This window comes from Cottoperca gobio, chromosome 18, assembly GCF_900634415.1.
Source record: "Cottoperca gobio chromosome 18, fCotGob3.1, whole genome shotgun sequence".
Taxonomy (NCBI): domain Eukaryota; kingdom Metazoa; phylum Chordata; class Actinopteri; order Perciformes; family Bovichtidae; genus Cottoperca; species Cottoperca gobio.
Genome location: NC_041372.1, coordinates 10,034,390 through 10,055,462, shown reverse-complemented (window position 1 = coordinate 10,055,462; position 21,073 = coordinate 10,034,390). Strand labels below are relative to the sequence as shown.

The following is a 21,073-nucleotide window of genomic DNA, read 5'->3' as shown; positions in this document are numbered from 1 at the left end:
CCTCTACTTTTTTACTTGTATTAATTTCTACTCAGAAAAGGATCGAACGAGAACAACTTAAATGACAACTGAAGTTATCCGTGAATGTTTGATACCTAGGGCAAAGTGCCACACCTTCGCTTAGCGCAACAGGTAGGTTAAAACAACATTTTGCTTATCTTTCTGGCTCGCCTACATGAAAAATAATGTTCTGAATTAACTTTAAAGAGCGTGAAAAGTGTTGTTGATGCGTTATTAAACCGCTGTTAGCACAGCCTCGACGGTTAGTCACAGCAACAGGTGAACGTTGATTAGTGATGTCAGCCATATGGCGCGTGCACGATTTGAAAAACAAAGAAATTACAATTACTTCACGATATTATACAAAATAAGGTCGCTTTAAGGATACGTTATGCATATTAACATGGTAATTAAAGATGAAAAGACCGTTTTAGGCAATTCTTTGAATAGTAAGGCAGTTTACACACTGACAATGGAGATGTGCGTGCACACCTGTTGCACGTAATGACATATGGCTATGTATTTAAACACTTACATACTTGAACTGTAGTATTGCATGGCCGTAAATGAAGAAAAAACAAAACAAAAAGAAGGTATCTTTTCATATTTTATTTATTCATGTAAGTGCTACTATACTTTGTGGATTCTTTATCAAAAAGATTATTGTTTTATCTGTAAACTGTTAAAAAGGCTCTTTTTGACTAACAATACAGGAACTGGACTCTATTTTAGAGCTGCAACGATATAAATCAACTATTTCATAATCGATTAATCGTATTAAAAGTATTTTTTAATTTTCTCTGTGTTAAATCGTATTAAAATAAATATCTTTGGTAGTTAAACTGACAAAACAAGTCATTTAAAGACATCACCTTGGACATGCGAAAATAATTGGCAGATTAGTTAATGAAAATAATTGAAATTTCAACACTATTCAATTGACAATAATATAAAGCTGCTACCAGCACATTGTTTTGCATTTTTGCTTATGGAAGTGACTCAAACGAAGGCCAATCGGCAGAATATTTTCAATTGTCTCAATGTAAATGTGTATACCTGTGTAAGAACAAAGCCACATAATGTTTCAGTATGTCGCCCACAGTACTTTAAATGTGACATGCGGACGCTGAAAATGTCCAGCGCAGCCTAAATACACTGCACATGAGCAGGTGAAGTTAATGAGTGAATGGAGGGCTGTGTTTGGCGACATTTGTTCTTTGTTGGGATGGAGTGGAGTGGTGAAGGAGGAATGGTCTTGAATCAGTTAACCAGGACTCATGTAAACGGCCTTGGGCTTTGTTTGCACATCTAACACATAGCCCCACTGAACTCTAGGTCACTTAAAACGGCACTCAAACTTTATGTCTGAGCCCAAACCGGTCCTGTCTGTCGTTTTTTCTTCTCTTTAACATGATGTTAACAGCCGTCTACGAGCGGCTATCATACATCAAGTGTCTCTTAAAACTATGTGATGAATTTCTGGCCCTTCAGCTATAGTCGGGTTGGAGTTACAACATCCTGACAATTGATTTACATAAGATGCTAAGCTGCGGTTTGGAAAACACATTTTCCTGCCTTTAGTGGCATACTCCACCCATGTGACAGCCTATTAAACAAAACAAGCCATTAAAAGTGTATGCAAATAATATTTGCACAAGGTTTAGTTTGCTTTGCACCAGCAAGATAAATCGCCTTGAAACAGGATGTAAACATGAGAATAGAGTTCAATGCTGTGTTGTTGTATAAAAATCATATGATTTCTAATGGACAGCCGTGTACTGTAGCACTAAATAGACATAATAATAAGTCTAGTCTAATAAAACCACTGAACTACCTGTTATTATTACAACAATAGTTGTTTGAATGTTAAAGATCAACTTGAAAATGTTGTTTAGCCTCCTTTATTATTTACCACCGCTTCACCTGCTCCATATCATTTAAAAGCGAGCTCTTCTTTGGCTCTCCGTCGGCTTGTTTACTAGTACAATTGAGAGCTCCTGGGTCAGGAGGATCCACGGGGGGAAAACAGCAGCAGGTCTGTTTGCAGTGTGAGAGAGGAGGGGAGTGCTATTGATAAGTGTGGGCTGCTGGGTAATAGAGAGGAGACAGGACTTGTTTTCATCAGACTGCTGCCCAAGGCCATTCTAAAAGGACGTTTGGACCTGTCATATTACACACACAGAAACTGACATGAACACACACTTAGCTTGACATCCCAAAATGTTCATGGCCTAGTTTGAATGCAGGTGCAGCGTAAGCAGAAACTTGGAATCTAAACAAAGAGTGGGCTAAAAACAAAACAGAAATGCTGCAGATTGATCCCTAACGAGGGCTGACTTTATATACATTTGTTGCTACGACAGCTCCATAGATACACTTGCCTCATCACGCCAGGCTGATTCGTATCAGACAGCTCAAGGGGAGCTCATCAAGCACACGTGTCCAACTTTCCTTTTGTTAACACATATTTAACAGTGTTTCCTTGTGCGAGTCGCAATTGAAAAAGGTTACACAATAACGCCACTCAGATGAATAGCTCGAGCTCTTTTATGGGAAGCGTTATCAGGTGTGGAAGGTTATCTCATCTACTGTACATGCAGGTTATTAAAAACTGGATAAAGCAGTGGGTTAGGCAGCGCCACTTTTTTTATTGTCATTGCACAGACTTTAAATCATGTATTGACATTTCAGCCTGATTTTAAAAGCCTCAGAGCTGATAAGAGGCCTAAATTGACCACCTTATCGAATGCTGCAGTTCTCTTTCAGCAGAGAAATGCAGAGGGTCACACCGGCCGCTGGTGACTACAAGGAAATCCTGCCAATAAGTGCTTTGTTTTCAGTTTGACTTCATGTCCATGAGCACATATATTAGATAAAAGCCAGTTGCAGCTTGATAAAATGGAATTGGTTGTAGATCAGGTTTACTTTTGCAGATACGATTACGTCATCTAAATTCATAATAACTAAAATGTCAATATCTTCTAAAATCGGATCAAACTCAGTTGAACTATTGTCTCTATCTGATTACTCTGTATTTGTGTGCATGCATCTAAACATAGACAGTGTGTATTCTCTATCGTTTCACTTTGCACTAAAGTTCTGAATTAATTTGCGGGTTATTTTCGTAATTAATTTGGCAAAACTGTTGCAGATTAATTTTCATTTGAGTAACAAATCGATTCATCTTTTCAGCTCTAGATTGGAATAGAGGATGGGGAATAAGAATTTGTAGGACTGCCTACAAAATAACATCAAATGTACCCCCAGTTTTCCTTTTAGCATACCAGACAAGCACATCCAACGAACAATAAACAAAAACAACGACAGTCTTATGTATGTCATACCAGTTAGCCCACTTTTCCATCACCTGAACATGAGCTCCCGTCTCACTGTCCCTTCACACACACAAACACTGACCAAGTAGGTGTCAAGATATAAGTTATGACTTTATAGTGTAGCACAAAGCTTACATAAGCGGAACAGATCTATCAGGTGACCGAGCTATGTAGCAACAGCAGGGTCTCGTCTTTGAAAGACTCGACTCCTTTGTTGTAAAGTTCACCAGAGACCCTCCAGAGTAATATTCATATCTACACCTCAGGGCAACAACTCTTCGAATGCGCATTCAATTACTGTCAGTAGATAAGAGAAAGGGGATTTGTATTATCTATTAGTAAGCCTCTAACGTTATTCAAGCTCTCTGTTATTGTCTCTAAACCTTGTGTACCTGTATGTAGTGAAATAGGGTTATGTGTGTGTAGTGTTTACACTCCAACCGACTGTTAAACAGGAAATAGTTGTGGATAGATTTCAGCCGTCCAAAGGCACAGCAAAAACAACCGTATCAGATATATCAGATCAGACACTGAAGGAAGACTATCTCAAGGAGGTGACGTTGTGATATTGTGTTTTGAGGTTGTACGATTGACTAGAGATCAAATCACGACAGTTTTAAACACCACGTTAAAAGTTCTTCATTCGGCATTTAGACCATTGATATAGCAGCAAACAACCATTTTCTATGTAAAGATATAGTGGAGTAATGTTGTTTTTATCAGAACGCTAGCTAATCGCAGCTGATCCAAACCAACGCCATTGGCGGAAGCGTAACACCACCCTCCGGTCCCCCCTCAGGTTAACACTGTTAGCACCGTTAGCTGCTAGCCGCCGGCTAAGCCATCGCAAAGTTGAGAGCCACGTGGAGGCAATCCCTCAATCATAGATATGCTTTAAATTCCATATATTGCCAAGATTTAGCATAAAGGTTTAAGAAAACAAACATCACCTCTAAAGCTTCAATTAGTGTGAAAATAACCCGTCCTCCTCCCCCACAAAATAACTTTTGAATAATTTATCTTAAGAGATAAAAACTATTTTAACTGGACTCTCTCCAGAGGAAGAATTGTTTTATGCCTTATCTTTCCTGAGGAACTTTCTCCACCCGCAGCAATCGTTCAAAATTGGCTCTGACAGCCAGTTCCACGGGTATCCCCTGGATTTCAATCCAGTCCACTTTTAGGGGACACTCTACAGCAATCTCACTTTTATTGCACCTGTTTCTCCAAGATGAAATGTTTCAATTTCCCCTGGAGAAAACTCAGAAAGCGAAAAAATGGGAGATCGGCCAAGCTGCCAGCGCTGAAATATCTGTCCCCATCAGTAATCGTCCTCCGATCTTCCCTATCATAAAAAACAGGAGCAATATATAATAACTGAATGGCACAGGGAGCAGATAAAGCACGGTTATTGCCGGCCAACAATGGGCAATATGTGAATGAATGATTGGAAAGTCTCCAGGGGAACAACATGATTGGTCATTTTGGATATGCTAGTGTGTGAATCTGAGTCAGCTGCTGTTGGTTACTGTGGGACACAATCCTCATGACTGACAGGTTTGTGTGGCTCACTTTCTCATGACTCCTCTGATTATGCTTTAATACTCGCAGGTACATGCCTTCCTTAACCTGATCAAACTTACTTTACTCTATGAAAAGTCCTGCATTTAACTTGAGTAAAACCACTGAAGTATTAGAAGGAAAATGTTCTTAAAGTATCATGTAAAAATATTCATTATGCTGCATGACCCCTGTATATTATCATAGTATTATTACTAATGTATTACTGTGTTGGCAGCCTGTGTTGTAATTAATTGAGGCGAAACTAACTACTTTATACACTGTTAATTAATATGTCAATGCATCAAGTTTTTTTATGCTGATCAATTATTTAATAATAATAAATAACTACATATATTATCTATTATATTGTCTGAGTTGTAGTGGATTAGAAGCATGAGGTGCTCTGGTTTCCTCTGGGTTAAAGGCATAAAATGCCCCAAAAGATAATTATTTAAAGAAATGTGTTATAAAACTGTAATAAAATAGTACATTACTTTCACGTAAATGCACCGACCCAACAAAGTATAACGTTTTGGCCACTTTGTTCAAATAGAGCTGAAACAATTAGACGGTTATTTGACAATGAAAGTTATTTTTCAAGCAAGAACAGTCTAAGATTCCCTGTTCCAACCCCTGAGTTGTGAGGATTTGTTGCATTTATTTGTCTTGCTTGCATTCAGCCGGGCTGGTGTTAAAGACGCAGGTACGGTCCGGGTTCAGATCTGAACTCTTAACATTAATCTCAAAACCTGCCGCACTGGTTTTTCCCACTTCTCTCTTTGTATCTATGGCTATTTACTCTGCAAACACAGTGTGGCAAAGATGACAGCTGCGAGTAGACGCACTGGAGCTAGAACATACATCAGCGTGCCTCGTTAGTCAACTTTGTCTTTAAGCAGACTTCTTGGGAGTTGACTTTTTAATGCTAATGTCAGCGATGTAACTAGCTAGTCACTCTTGAGTTAAGATGGCACCGTGTCATCGCTGCCCTGCAGACTAGTTCCCCTCTGACTGAGCTGTTCCTGCTGACCAGCAGCAGAATGCTTAGCCCAAGGCAGGTAACACTACAATTACAGTGTCAGCACCCGGCGACACAGAGCTACTTTTTTTGCCTTGCAAATTTGCAACCCAACTCCACGCCGATGCAAACCAGCTTTTTCCGACCAAGTCAGCCAACCATCAGTCGTCCTGTCTGATAGTGTGTCCTCGCTCGGTGTTAGAAGTCACTCCACAAAAGGCATATGCACACAATTCTGGCGGAAAGAAATAAAAACATTGAATTGGTATCATTTAAAAATAAGTAAGCAAACTCTGTATAGCAGCCAAGAGCCGTGTGTTTTACTATTTATCACATTGCTGACACAAATTAAATGCTTCATGATGACCGTTTTATTGAACACAACCTTGTTTTCTAGCCTTCAGCTTTTCTTCTTCTTCTTTTTTTTAAAGCTTGCTATATTCCCATGATTTGACACATGAGAGGGAGAAGTCATGAGATTGACTGCAGGGGTAAATATTCTTAGAACGATCATGTTGTTCCACTTTCTCTTCTCCTGTTGTTGCTTTATTCTCATGTTATTTCTTCGTAGTGGTCTTGACAGTGTTGAGTGTCATCAGCCTAATAATATTGCAAACACCAAACAGTTCATATTATTGAGAAATATGTGAGTGCTGCTGTTTTGTGTTTGTTTGTACTATAAAACGTTCAGCCTCTCGAGCTCCAGCCGATAAAGAAAACAAATGTAGACACAAACCACCGTGCACCTTTTACAGGCTGTCAGGAGGATCTAGTTTTAATTGTGTATAATGTAGACAATAGTTCAATAATGAAATTCTAATTAAAGATGTTAACTTGCTATCCCCTGCATGTTACCATATTTGATCATTTTATGAAGACAAAATGTGGAGTGAGTCATTTAGCTTGACGTAAGTTTCTGACTCCGCTGTCACAACACGTAATAATCCACGTACTGTCACAGTGTTTTTATCTGTGAGTGAAAACATGGTGCCAGGAAGGAGCCGAACTTATTCAAGCTCATAATTAATTCATAACAATCCAGTCAGAGATAGTTATGTCACAGGGTTTAGAAACATTTATTTCGACAAATAGATATGCAGTCGGATTCGGCGGAGCGGGCTCTGAGCTCGACGATGGTCCCCAAACGAATTCAAGGCAGCCTGCAAGCACATTAATACGGCCCCGGGGGTATAGAGAGCAGAAAGCAACAGACACGTTTCGCCGAGATATGGAATATACAGAATGCACAACGGCAATAAAATGCCACCACACAAACAACAAAAAACAGGAAGAGGAGGAAGCCGGAGGCTGTGGAGGGAGAAATCAGCATGAGCGATCAGAGGATTGGGAGCTTGTCACAGGATTATTGACCCGCTTCAATGCGACCAGTAATTGTAAAAGTCAGCTGATGGTGACTTCTTCCGAGACGAATAAGACGCTCCATTAACGTGATAGTTCCCGATGCCCGCTGGGAAATTACTTCCTCTCTTGCCCCCCTGGAAGATAAGAGGCACTGGGTTGGTGGGTGTTTGCCAGTGCAACAGTGTGTAAAACAGTCTTTCTATTTACAGCACCACTGGCACTCGTCATGGTACAGTCTCTTGGCTTCTCCAGAAGTAGCTGTGAGGGTGTGCCGGGGGGGATTGTTTCAGCTCGGTTACAGTCAACAACACCTAGTTTCTGTGAAGGACAAGGAGAGAATAGAGGCCACTCGGAGACAAGAAGAGTGTATTTTGAGATTTGTTCTGTGTCCGAGCTGACTTTGTCTGCGTTTACACCGACCTCCGGACTCTTTTTATGACGTGGTGCACAGCAGCAGACCTGTGCGGGGATGATTAGATGCCTTGGGATAGCAAAGTCATGCTTTGTTGCTTTTGAACAAATAACAGACTTTCATGTAAAAAAAAAAAAAAGGAAAAGGCATCTTGCAGTACTCAGCAGTCCCTCGTTAGATCTCTTTGCTTTTTAAATGCTATCATGAGGAGTTATGTTCATCAAGAGCGTATTTGTTGGTCCCACATGCATTTTTCATACAAACCCCGCAAGCAGGGTCCACCTGGACCTCTTCGCTCGTTCCCTCCAGGACTCTGCACAGAGATGTATGAAGTCCCACCGCGTAACTAAAGCCTGTTACATCATTGTTGCCTGGCTTTACTGCATCTTAAAAACGTACAGGAGTAATGGAGACAAATCATTCTCAGCAAATCCCAGGAAAATACCAAAGTCAAGAATGAATTCCTAACAAGTATTACCTGTGTTGCTAAAGCCTGATGTATCTTAATCAGATGTGTCCAAGAACAAACCATGAACAAAACGCCAGGATCTGCTAGTGGAAAATCAGGGGATCAAATTATTCTGTACCTTTCTCATTCTGTTCAAAGATTGGACCAAAGGTAAAAGGAAACCTGCAGGGTCAGAAAGGTTAAGGTTAAGAATAGAAACCGTTTGTCTCGTGGGCAGACATCCTTCCTTTTATTCCGCAAAGATACTGTGTCCTCTATCTCTGTCGCTCTCTCTTTCGCCTTCGCTCGCAGACAATCCTATTCAAGACTCAGTGATTAATTATTTACCCAGGCAATGAAATGCCAAAGCCTCGAGAAACACACCACCAGGAGAGAAAAGGTCACTCCCATCCTGCGCATAGAAACACACTCCACGATACACACACACTCACACACACACACTCACACACAACAGTGATGGATGACAATAACATCTTTATCGGTGCTTCAGGCAGACAGAGTCTTCATCCTTGTGTCCAAACACCGCCGAGACCAAGGGCAAAGCAAAAACTTGACTGATGAGGTGGAATCTTCGAGAGAGCGCTCATTTAAAAACCACTCACATGTCAGAGGTGGTGAACCGTCCGATCAATAGCATCTCGGAATCTGTCAAAGTGTGTGTGTGTGTAACTGTATCCCCCGAACTCGAGCTCGGACATTGACGAGAAAATGACACCCGCTAAAGTTTTGTTGCTTTAGATGTTGTCTCTGTTATTAAAGTTTCATGTCTTTGTTAATGTCCCACCACAGCTCCACGACACAGCTGGCCAAATGGGGTGCCAATGCTGCAGGATGATAAAAAGGTGAGTTATTACCTCTTGTTGTTTCTTTGTTTCGGGGATCCTTCACCCAAATGACATCTTTTTTGTTTGTTTTTAACACACCTCTAGTGGTATCGACACTTTTTGTTTTATTTTCAAGGTTTTGGAGATATACAGTATGACTCATTGTGTGTGGTACTCACAATATTGCAAAATGATAAATTGAAGTAAACTAAAAGATGAAACAGCAACATGACCAGAAACACCGTCACTGGGTCCTTCACAGACCTCACTGTCAACAGTTTATTCATTTCTTTCCACTGAAGAAACACTCATTCATTGATGTTCTTTTGTCCTTTTACTAAAATGGTGAACATGGTGAACATTAGAACTGCTTGTCAGCATGTTAGCGTTGTCATTGTGAGCATGGTGACGTTAGCATTTAGCTCAAAGCATCTTTTCTGCTCTATAAACTAATATTTAAGCGCCAATTCATCGTTAGCCGGTCGACCTCCTCGGTGACAACCTCTCACTGTAGATTTCCTTATCTGCAGGTGAGCATTGCCAATTCAAATGTCTCCTTGCCCACATAATGATTTCTTGTCTTGTATCATGCAGATAGTGAGAGGTCCATTTATAATATGTCTGCACTCAGCCTCACGTGGGCGCTTTGTGCAAACTGTGAGTCAATATGCCACTAGCCATCACCCTTGGTTACTGTATTTCTTTGCAGGACTGCCTATTCACTAAAAGCCGACACGGCATCGTTGTCAGGGTTTGACATCATTGTGCTTTTTGGAGGTGGACGAGGAGATAGAAGAGGGCCGAGAAACGAGATTTTGATTGCAGATTAATGAAAGGGCACGCTGTGACACGCATACCAGAGTCGTAATCCCCCTCCTCACATTTTGTCCTTTTTCTCTTTCTCATGTCAAAGACACACATGTGAATGCTTGTGACACACACACACACACACACACACACACACACACACACACCTCCGTAATTGTTTGGAGTGCCACATTTCTGGGCTTAGTGGTGTTTAGGGTTTGGCAGGGTGGGCCTGTAGGTTACTGGGTCAACAGTGTGGCCTCAGTATCAGTAGGATAATTATATTTGTGTTTATTTTTATTTTATTTTGATGAAAACCAGGTAAAAAAAACGTAATAAAAAAAAAGGGGAAATCTGATTTTTATTGTTTTCTTAAACACAGCATCAGAAGTTCATTTTATTTACTATATTTCTTCCTCCAAAATATACCTTCCAGGTATATTCTATTGAAAATCCATAAAAGAAAAACTCACTTTTTCAGTGCTTGTGCACATACGACTACCAACCTTCGTATGTGACATGCAGGCTCATTAGCATATATCCACAGCTCCATCGCAGTTAAAACGTATGCAAAAATAATTCTTCATTCAAAAGACTCTTCAACATAAACAAAACTCGACAGAAAGGGAATCCCGACGGAAAGGGGAACGCTCCCCAGAACCCACTGCATCTACTTATATGCTAATTTAAATGTGAGCCTAACACTGGGGAGCTGCTGCTCGCCTCTCTGTCTGTGCCACTTTTTGTTCTCGGAGCGATTTGATTTACACTCACACATCCCAAATGAATCTGTATTATTCAATGTACCCACGAACCTCCGCCTCCTTGGTCGGTTTCGTCTCCAACAATAAACAGAAACAGAAAACTGCAGCCACAAGTTTGAGAAAGAAAGTGCGGCCTCCTGGCGTCGATGAAAATACAGTTTCATTTTCTCGCTTTTTGTCCAGCTTCACCAATCATTGGTCTTATTTTTGTAAAACATCTCGTGTGTGTGTGTGTGTGTGTGTGTGTGTGTCTGGCTTTTCTGAAAGCGAGCCTCAAATTTCACCTTGGCACAGCGGCGCCGCTGCCCAGGAGCGAGAGAAATGGAAAACATTCATTTTCTCAGCTTTCCACTGTGAAGGCAGACACGGGAGGATGTAGGGTGAGAGAGAGGTGCTTAAGTCAGAGGGTGAGCGTGTGCGTGCGTGTGAGCTTGCGACTATAAATGTGTAGGCGGCGGATGCTCTTGTATGTCTGCTTACCATTTAATATATCTGAAAGTTTTCAATTTCAACACTTCTTGGTTAACACATGAATATAGAACAGTGTGGAGGACAGAAAAGAAGAGCGAAGAGGACAACTTGAGACGGAAGAAGGAGGCGGCGGTGAGTGAGACGATAGATGGTTGGGGAAAAAAGCTTGAGGGAAGGCGCTCAAGATCAAGGAGAAGTCAAGTGCAAAGGGATAGTAGATTAGGGAGCTGCCACTACATTACAGTGACGCTGAAAGGGAAACAAGAAGGAGGTTAGTGTGGAGGCACCTGGAGAGCTGTGAGATGGAGCTCTGCTGGGGCTGCGAGGCTCGGAGAGTGGAGGAGAAAACTAATGAAAGGACAAGCATGAGGCTCTCGCAGCAGGCGATGTCTGACAGCCTGTTACACTGTCCACAAAATAAAGACCACATGCCAACACTCCTAATATCTGTCGAGATGTGTGTGTGATCTTCTACTTATATACTCAGAAAGATCCTCCAAAACGGGGTATCAGGCAGTCATTACAGTCTACAGGGGGATATTAAAGGTGTGGAACTTAATTAGTCCCAGACCTTTAATCGACCTCGACCATCCTACCAGGAATTTGGACGGCATCGACAGATATCTGGCGGAGCATATGGCGGTCTGTAGTTTACGCAATAGACGATTGTGTGAGCAGGGGTTCAACAGAAACATCTAACATCAATGCTGCTTTTCTGTCTCCCCCCTTCACATTCAACACAGTGTCACTCAACTTAATTGGCTGAACGTTGTGGCATAACTAGGGCTCATTATTTTTTCGGAAAACAAAATGTGAATTTATTTGCGCTTATTAGCAATTTATTGTTTTGTTTTTCTCACTTAGACTCGACACAATCAGCTGCCCGTTTGTTTTTCTCACAATTATTTCCCCTTCAGCTTCTATAATCAAAAGTGTTTTTTAAAGAAGACCTTTTCCTGTAATTTATGGTGATAGGTGTTTTTCTCAGAGCGGGAAACAACTTATTTTGTCGGGACATTACAACCAGAAGAAAATCTATAAGCGTAAGGTATCCTTCCTCCGCTCAGAAAAATAGCGTTATTGTCTTTGAGCTAAATAAGCTAGCATCCAAGAGTAGTCTCCATAAAAAAGATTGATACCACTCATATCTGTGCGTCGGTATGGAGTACCCTAACCCTAACCCTAACCCTAACATGTGAGAGGAGATGTCAGTATTTTACTATTTCAACCAGAATTGGAAAAAGAAGAGTGTAGAGCGGAGTCAGAGGGCTGGTTACACCTCCCTGTCCTCTTTACTCTCCTCCATCCGACAACTGTCTGCATAATATATCTGACATTCACATGAGCAGTGCAAACATCACCACAGCCACGGCTAGATGCAGTCTGTGTAAACATCAAGTGCATGCACGTCTCAGTCGAAACAGTGGCATTTTAAAAAAGTGCATCGCCTGCACGATAAAGTGTCAGTCACGGGAACATCTGACTCCTGGAGCCCAGTCAGACGGACAGACAGTGATCCAGGAAATCAAATAATGAAGCCAAGTGTAACTCTGACCCATAGGCTGTATAGAAGAAGTGGAAGTAGTCTCCGTGACGCCACCCATTGGCTTGTGGACTACGGTTTTAAAGCCTCTATTTTGGCTTTTTGTTTGGCCATCTTGTTTTTTTGGAACCAGCAATGACACGAGAGGATGCTGAACGGGTTGATTTGGGCCTTTTTTATGAGGATTATAAACAAAGGCAGCGCTTCCTAGATCCACTCCTTCCTTTTGCAATAAAAGCCCTAGACATACAGTATCATATGCACAGGCCAGAATTTCACATTTTATAGAACTCTAATTCAATATAATACAAAATGGACATCATGCTGTATTGAAGAAGACTTGTGATCGACACCATAAACTCATGTTCACGACATCTACTGAGGTAATAAATCAAGGGAGAAGTCGGGTCATTTTGTCATAGACTTCTATACAATCAGACTTCTTTTGAAACCAAAAGAGTTGCCCCCTGCTGGCCATTATAAAGAATGCAAGTTTAAGGCGTTCTCTTTTAAAAACCAGAGGTTGCCATTTAACTGTGACCCTTTTGGAAGTAAATAATTTCAAATTGATCTTTAATTATTTGTGTCTCTGTAACACCCTCTTCGTCTGTCTCGCTCACAGCTACATCTACGACCCCTCTGTGGCGGTGGATGTGAGGAAGACGGACTCTGCAGGCAGCTCGCTCTACCAGCCCCACCACCTCCCACGCAGCGACCCGCTCAGTGGCCTCAACAAGCAGAAGCAAGGCTTTAACAACCTCGGCTACAGCAAGTCCAACGACAGCACACTGAAATTCGAGGTGGACAACAACCACGTCAACCACAGGCTGCACGCCGCACCTTCACCTGCGAAGGAGCTGCACAGGCAGGGGAGCGCACCACCCGCAGATGGAGGTCTCTACATCATCCAGCCAGAAGCTCTGGGACCGAGGTGGGTGATGCACGATAAAAACCCGATCCAGGTGCCCGTTTACCCGAACAGACAGGAGTACAATAAAGAGAGGAGCTACGGCGAGCAGGAACACAACGTGACGAGGAACAGGCGGGACAGCTCCATCACCGAATGCGTGAATGGCAGCGAAAGCCTGTCAGCGGACGAGATAGACGAGGGCGTTGGAGGGACGCCGGAGTACCCGTGTGACACGGGGGACGAGGCTAGCGTCCTGTCCGTGGACATCCACACCAGCACCACCAGCCTGTCGTCGGCCGACACCAGGGACGAGCTCAGGCTGCAAAAGACTCCGGACGTTTCCACCGTCAAGAGCCGGATCTCGGTGGCGAAGACCGAGAACCATGAGGTGGCGAGGTACGAGGAGGAGGAGGAGGAGGTGCAGAGCGTTACTGACTCGATGGTGGCGGAGGCTCTGGCTGCTTTGGAGGCCGCCACTGCCGGGGAGGACTGTGAGTGACAGACCTCTGCGCCGCCTCTCGCTTATCATCAAAAAAAACTCACAGACCTGACGGAGCGTTCAAAACCACCGCTTGTGTTTTTATCAAAGAACATGAAACGAATGCCGGAACGCTCAGAAGTACGGATTTATTTTTGAACTCTAAATCTTGGATATTTTTTTATTTCGGCCACGTTGACGGAACACGTTTGCCTTGTGAACTTTTCCAATGCCACAAATGAAAAGATGTGTTGACTGTGAATATCAGCCTTTTTAAATCCAGTGTATTTAACACTCCACAGTCCGAATGGGCCCGTTTGTGCTCACTCGCTGCTTTGCCATGTCCACGCTGTCCTTGTACAGGCGTTAGTAAAGACCAGCAGATGCTTTTATCACATTTTGCAGCATCGCTATGCTAACTGCTTGCATAGAGTCAACATTCCCTTTGTAAACACACAGTCCTTGCCATAGCTTGCCGTCTCTTCAGGAATCTCGTCCTCGCTTCACTGAACAGGCGAAAGAGGAAAGGTCATCGCATATTCTTTTTTATATCCACGTTTTGGTCTCTATTTTGTCTTCCGTTGTTATTTATAATATAAATAATTCACATCGTTTTTGACTTATTGTGAGAAGAAACTGGACGTTGTTTTGGAGCTGAGAAGCACGATGGAGGTTGAGGGTGCGGTCCTTGTTTATAACTTATTGCGTCATCATTGATTTCAACAGAATAAAACAGAATGAATATTGTATCTACTTTGAAATTTAGAATAAATTAGTTTGCACACTGACCCATGTACGCCGACAACTCAATTAATAATGTAACTTATTGCACAACATTACAGTGTGGCATGCCAGAAGATCTATGCACATTTTAAATCTTAAGGTTACCAAAGGATAAAATAACATTTCACTGTTTCACAGCTGAACTTTGAGCTTAACAAGACCCGAGGGATGGACCACGAAGAAATGAGCTCTCTACTACACAATAAACCCATCGCATGCCGCCTACTTCCCCCGATGAAGATTATAAAACAATTATTACAGCAAATATATAATATACTGGCAAGTTAAAGCCAAACTAATGGATCGATGTAATATTAGATATTCTATTAGCTGCAGTGTAAAGCGGACTTCAGCAAATCAGGACCGAGCATAAATAAAATGGACTCGACTTGACCCGCCCACTAATCTCTCTACGTGGTCCACCCCTCAGCTCTGGACAAATCATCGATGAGTAAACCACAAAGGGGTCAAACCCCCCCCGTACTAGCTCTGTTCTTTCTATTTTACAGGTCAGGCTTTGTGGTTCTAGTCTGGCCCATGACGTTAGTTCAATCCGCAGCTCATGTGCCTCATAAGGAACTGAATGAGGCTCGACGCTGCAGAGGAGAGGGGGTGTTCATGTGTTGCTCAGTGAACTTCTGAACTGTTGCCTGCCAAATCATTTCTACTTATTATATTTGTATTGTAAAATAAAGGAATGTAAAAATGTGGGCTGTGATGTACATGCGTGTTTATTTATTCTGATTTGAGAATAGATTTTTACGAGTATATAGAATATAGAAGACTGCTATTAGCTAGTGAGCTAACGTTAGCCAGTGGAGGAGGACATGCTACTTTTAACGTGTTAAAATACTTTCATTTGACCAACCTATCTCCCCCTAACTGAGATTTGTCGTCCTTGGAGACTTAAAGATTTGTTTTGATGTTGCTCTACTTGATTTTGGGTTTAATCGGTAACATCCGGTGAGCTTCTATGTTAGCATTGTAAGCTAGTGGTTAGCCGGACACAATATAAATGTAAAGATCAATCATTTCAGCACTATTCTTTTGCTGTGTTAAGTTTTTGCTTTGATTTATCAATACAGTAAACCAATCCACAGATATACAGTATATTAATATATTAATGTGCTATTTGTTTCCCAAGTTTGTTTTTTAGTAAACAAAAGTGAACGGTGCCACAAAGCTAAAAAGCGTATATTATTAGCCGTGTGTCACATGACATTATTTCACTGTAAATTCACTGTATGACGTGTTTATTTTTGAGATGTTCTGATATATATAGATATATATATATATATATATATATATATATATATATATATATATATATATTATCTATATCTATCTATATATATATATATAATATATATATATATATATATATATATATATATATATATATCTATATATCTATCTATATATATATATATATATATATAAAATATATAGGCTACTGTATTAAATCTTTAAAATGTCAAAAAGCTAATGGACCTTCCTAGAGATTCTGTGATTCTGCATGACATCAAATGCTTGTTAACAAGCGCTTCCCTCCCTTTTCATAAACGTGTGCGCTCGCTGTGGGAATTTGTAGGAGTTAGCGCCTCGGTGGGCAGCGTCCGGGGCCCCGGGGCCTCGGCTAATGAACACCTTGGGGCTTTTTTTTTTTAGCTTGAACCATTAAGACTCACACTCAGCACCTTGGAAACTTCCACAACAGCCATGACTGAAAGTAAATCCTGCTCGTCTGGCTGACTTAGGCTCCTCGCGGCAGGAGAGGCTGTTAGTGTGTCTGTCTCCGCGTCTCCGTCAGTGCAGGAGGTGGAACAGAACCCTGACGATACCAAAATTAGCCCTTTCTTTGGACATTTATCTATTCATCTCACCCACTCTCTTCTATCTTCATCCTTCTTGCTCTTTGCTCGTCACTATAATTGCTCGCCATGGGTCTCACAATTACAGTGTTCTCTTTTTAAGCCTGAAACTTGGATCTCTCTGTATTTTGGACTTTGATTTTCAAGGTCGAATGTTATTCACAAGGTTTTGTGTTTTTTGTCTCTGGTCAAATATCTTTGCAAATTGATTGTTTTCACTTATTCATATATTTTCAGAATGTGTTTTTTTTTTCTTTTTTCTGAATGCACATCCTAGAAATAAGTCACACCTGCACCAAAGTGTGTGTGTGTGTGTGTGAGAGAGAGAGAGAGAGAGAGAGAGAGAGAGAGAGAGAGAGAGAGAGAGAGAGAGAGAGAGAGAGTGCGATTGTCTCGCGAAATGAGAAAAGAACATTTCCATATATTCATGGTGTGTGATGACAACAGGGTCTGCCGTGGAGATCTTGCTTAATCAAACCAGTGACTCATCTCTTCATCAATCTACGAAACAACAGAGCCGAGCTCACCTTGTGCGTCACCAGATCACTTTGATCCTTTCAAGGATCCACAGAAAGGTAGATTATGTAGAAATAGATACATAACAGCTGGGGATTTATCGTGCCACTTATACAAAGGTTTGAATATAAGTGATAGGATAATCATTCAACTCAATTTATGTGATGAATTTAAAAAACAACTAGACTTAAATTTGCAGTTTGCAACTTCTTCAAAATAAATGTCTCTATTTAAAGCAAAACATAAGCATAACATACACGTTTTGCACATTACATATTACGTACATGACGACGTGAACTTCTAAGAAACTAGGATTTCAATGCACATGGTATCAACCAATGGGGGAGCAAATGAGCCGTCAGCTTATTGGAAAGCGTTACAATCGTGACTTCTCTGTATGAAAGCCATAAACTAAAAGCTTTTCTTCAAAGTTAAATTCCCTTGTAAAAAAAAGGTTGTTTAAAAGGTTTTGGATGGTTTGTCTTGTTTGTTTATTCGCACATGTTCATGGGCTCTTGTCAGGTAAAAATGGCCACAATGATAACGTGGTAGCCAGCGTTGTTTTGGCTAAATATCTGGTTTTATCTGAAGGGGCATTGGGAGAGTTGTTACGAGCCTATAAGGGTATAAAATAGTGCCGACACATGGAGAAGCATTTAAAGCACAAGCACAGCTAATGTCAACATGAAAAGACCCAAACAAAAAGGTGCGTCTATCCCTCGATACTTTCTTTTTGGGGTCACTTTTAAGCTGCCACGTTTAAAACAAAGTGCAAGAAGACGAGAAACATCAAGTCTTTCAAAACAAAGCTTCCAGTCTTCAGACCATCAGGGGCAAATGTTTGGCCAACTGGAACCTCAGGGCTTATAATGACGTCAAATAGAGTGCACCTGTGCTTGATCATGCAAGCACACATGGGAAATGTAGTTCGCAATTGCAGCTCCCAAAGGTATAAAAAAAAAAAAACATCCATCAATACAGAAGAAAGTTAGAAATCAATAGCAGAAAAACATACGAGAAGTCGTCATCCTCACCTTTTGTGATATATCTGTGGAGCTTGCTATGTATCTGAACCTTGGGAACAACAATTCTGAACTACATTTCCCATGTCTACTTGCGTGAACAAGCACAAGTGTGCTGTATGTGACGTCGTTACCATAATTAACTTACAGTACCCAGCTGTTATATGAAATGACTGAGCCTTTCTTTTATTCATATCTGAAACTTCCCATGTGTCTGGACCACTACAATACATCTCTTTTCATGGGATTTATTTATAATAAAAACATATAATATAAGCAGACTTACCCTTTAATATTTCTAGTTATTTTAAAGCACGAACATGAGATGGTCAGACATGTTGATATATCTGTGTGACATTCCAGTAAGAAAGCAGGAAATGGAGTTAACCTTTTCTATCTTGTTTTTCCATTACACAAGTTACCTCTCAGTAGCGTTCACTGTTCACAGTCATCACTCACCCCGCCTCCAGATAACAGCACAAAAGCAGTTTTGCAACAAGCTAATTTGTGCCACAACCTGCTGTACGTTGAATTTAGATGGAGGCAAATAAAGAGCACTTGTGTGTCAGATTCCTTCATGTTGTTCTTACAAGGTCCATTAGGCAGCGACTGTAGAGAGTCCCCGAGGTGTGTGCGCTCGGTTAACATGTTTGTTTTTCTCAAGGCTTTGTTGGAGTTAATGATGTCACACTTAATTGTGGCACACACACACACACTTGTGTGTCTCAAAGGAACGGGTTGGACTGTATTTAATGAGGAAATATCCTTAAACAGGATTACGTTACTGATTCTCGCTGTCCTGAAAATCCATTAAATCAGGGTCGACACTGAAGAGACCAAAATAGTCCACCCTGTTTTAAAATTAGCTAATGTTTTTACTCTGGTTAAATATTAAATTCCTTACCTGGAAACGTAAATCGATTCATTATTTTTCCAGTTCACACATTTCTATTTCTAGAAGCAAATGCAGGTGAAATCCTCGCATACCTGACCAGGTGAGGCTGTAGCGGAAACACTATTGAGAAATGAATCGAGCAAAAGGTGAGTTTTATTTCTACGGGTTCAACTTTTTAATTGTGAAAGAATAATATTTTGTACTTTCAGAAGTTTCACGGTGCCGCCATTTTCCAATCATTGCCGTCAAGTTTAAATCACGTGAGCAGACTGGAACAACACTATTTGAGTTAAAGACAGGTGGGCAGTGAGCCATTTCAGAAGGTCACTGCGTTTACGGGTCGTGATGTAGCTCAAAAGATGTTAAACATTGACTAGACTTCCTCCCTCTGGTACCAAATATTTCCCCCCCCAAAAAAAAAAAAACCCTCAGAGCCAGAGCTCTATCCTCTTGGCCGATAGCCAGCGCTAAAGATAAGATGTAGGGCACTTAGCCTGGCATCGGCATGGGAACTCTGTCGCCTCGAGGCCTGAATAATTCAGTGCCTTAGATAAATTTACTGCTTATGAAGTCATGCAAAAGAGACGGAACAGAGCTTTATTATAATCTATACCGTTTTTATGTGCATACCTAATTTCCACGTGGAATTTTTTTAGTCGGTTTAAATGTAGCGTGAGAAACCTTTCGCAACGCTGGCGACACCCTCAGAGAGAGCTGAAGTAAAACACACATACATGCAACTGGAGTCAATATTTGCACCAGGTATTTGTCCTGCACCGTCAACCGCATGTCTGACAGGTTTAACACCCCGAAGCTAGCCTCTGTGTGTGTGTGTGTGTGTGTGTGTGTGTGTGTGTGTGTGTGTGTGTGTGTGTGTATAAAAGGCAGGTTTGCTTTGAGGCTACAGCCATGGGTGGGGTGGCGTAGCCTTGTGTGCCATCAGGTTTTTTTTTTTCCCACTGCATGTAAAAGTTTCTTCCTCCCGGTCAACACTTTGAAATCCTCCTTCAGCGATGTCACCTGCGGCGGCCATGTGTCACTCAGAAAACTTGTTTAAATCACGTCCTTTGGCGTCGGTCAGAGGCATCTGTTAATAATTTTGTGTAAGCGATAACCGAAATTAACAGATTTGTATCTTTTCCCTATTGTCTCTTTAAGGTCAGAAACGTTCCCGCATTAGTGAACCTGATAAGACTCAGAAGGTCAAGAAGAAACAAAAAGTGTCAAGGATGGTTAACGCTGAAAACACGTCTCCATCTCATCTCCATTATCTGGAAATAATATGATAGAGAGCCCGAGGTCTTCGGACTACCTACTCAAGATGAATAAGACAAATCATCTTTTCATTACGCCGCAAAAAAAAAAGGGAGAGAAGGAGCAAGGAGGGTGCGGAGATGAGGGGAAGGAAATGAGAAAGAATAGAATATGAAGATGGATGGTTCGCTCAGATGAGCGAGGAGAGGGAGAAGTTACCCTGCAGTGGATTCTAATGTACTAATATCTCAACTGCTTTACACGATGAATAAATGACAACAATGACGTGAATTATTTATGGCTCGATATGAATTAGTCGTCTTTATTTCCTTCCTTATACAACAATGAAAACACAGCAAACTGTCCCAAAATAGGACTAACAACACATATATGTTTCTTTGTTTAAAATGAGGCACGTTGAGATGACATTCACAAATAACAAGATGAAACAAAGCGTGCCAAAAATTATATGAAAATTATATATTTGGATGATGAGGGTCTTTAGTGTCGCACTTTCAAAAAAGGACTCGCATGAGACTGATATAAAAAAAAAAAAAAAAAGTTAAAAATCAAAGATATACAGATTTTTGGTCTCTTAGGTGGATCAAGCTCCAAAAACACTTAATCCTACATTTCCCATAATGCATCTTTCCATGAGACATTCTCTGCCTGGTAATGTGGGGACCAAAACAAAGCTAAAAGACGAGCAAATGTTGGACTTCATCAGTTGGACAAGAATGCTAATGTTGCTCAATGTATGCTGGGTGTTTACAGAG

General features: G+C 41.2%; 1 protein-coding gene across 1 annotated transcript; it reads left to right on the top strand.

Annotated features, from left to right (window-relative positions):
• LOC115023994 (uncharacterized) lies at positions 1–14,484 on the top strand. The gene is made up of 4 exons (XM_029455368.1): positions 1–132; positions 8,949–9,001; positions 13,191–13,815; positions 13,852–14,484. The coding sequence occupies exons 2-4, from the start codon at positions 8,970–8,972 to the stop codon at positions 13,975–13,977; spliced, it is 783 nt and encodes a 260-aa protein (XP_029311228.1). The 5' UTR covers positions 1–132; positions 8,949–8,969; the 3' UTR covers positions 13,978–14,484.
• Positions 14,485–21,073: the final 6,589 nt, after the last annotated feature.

Bases quoted from the DNA above. Each gene is read 5' to 3' on its own strand.
- LOC115023994 (XM_029455368.1), top strand. From the start codon at position 8,970: ATGGGGTGCCAATGCTGCAGGATGATAAAAAG. The intron at 9,002-13,190 runs GTGAGTTATTAC...TCTCGCTCACAG, and splicing joins TGCTGCAGGATGATAAAAAG to CTACATCTACGACCCCTCTG. The intron at 13,816-13,851 runs GTTTCCACCGTC...TCGGTGGCGAAG, and splicing joins GGCTGCAAAAGACTCCGGAC to ACCGAGAACCATGAGGTGGC.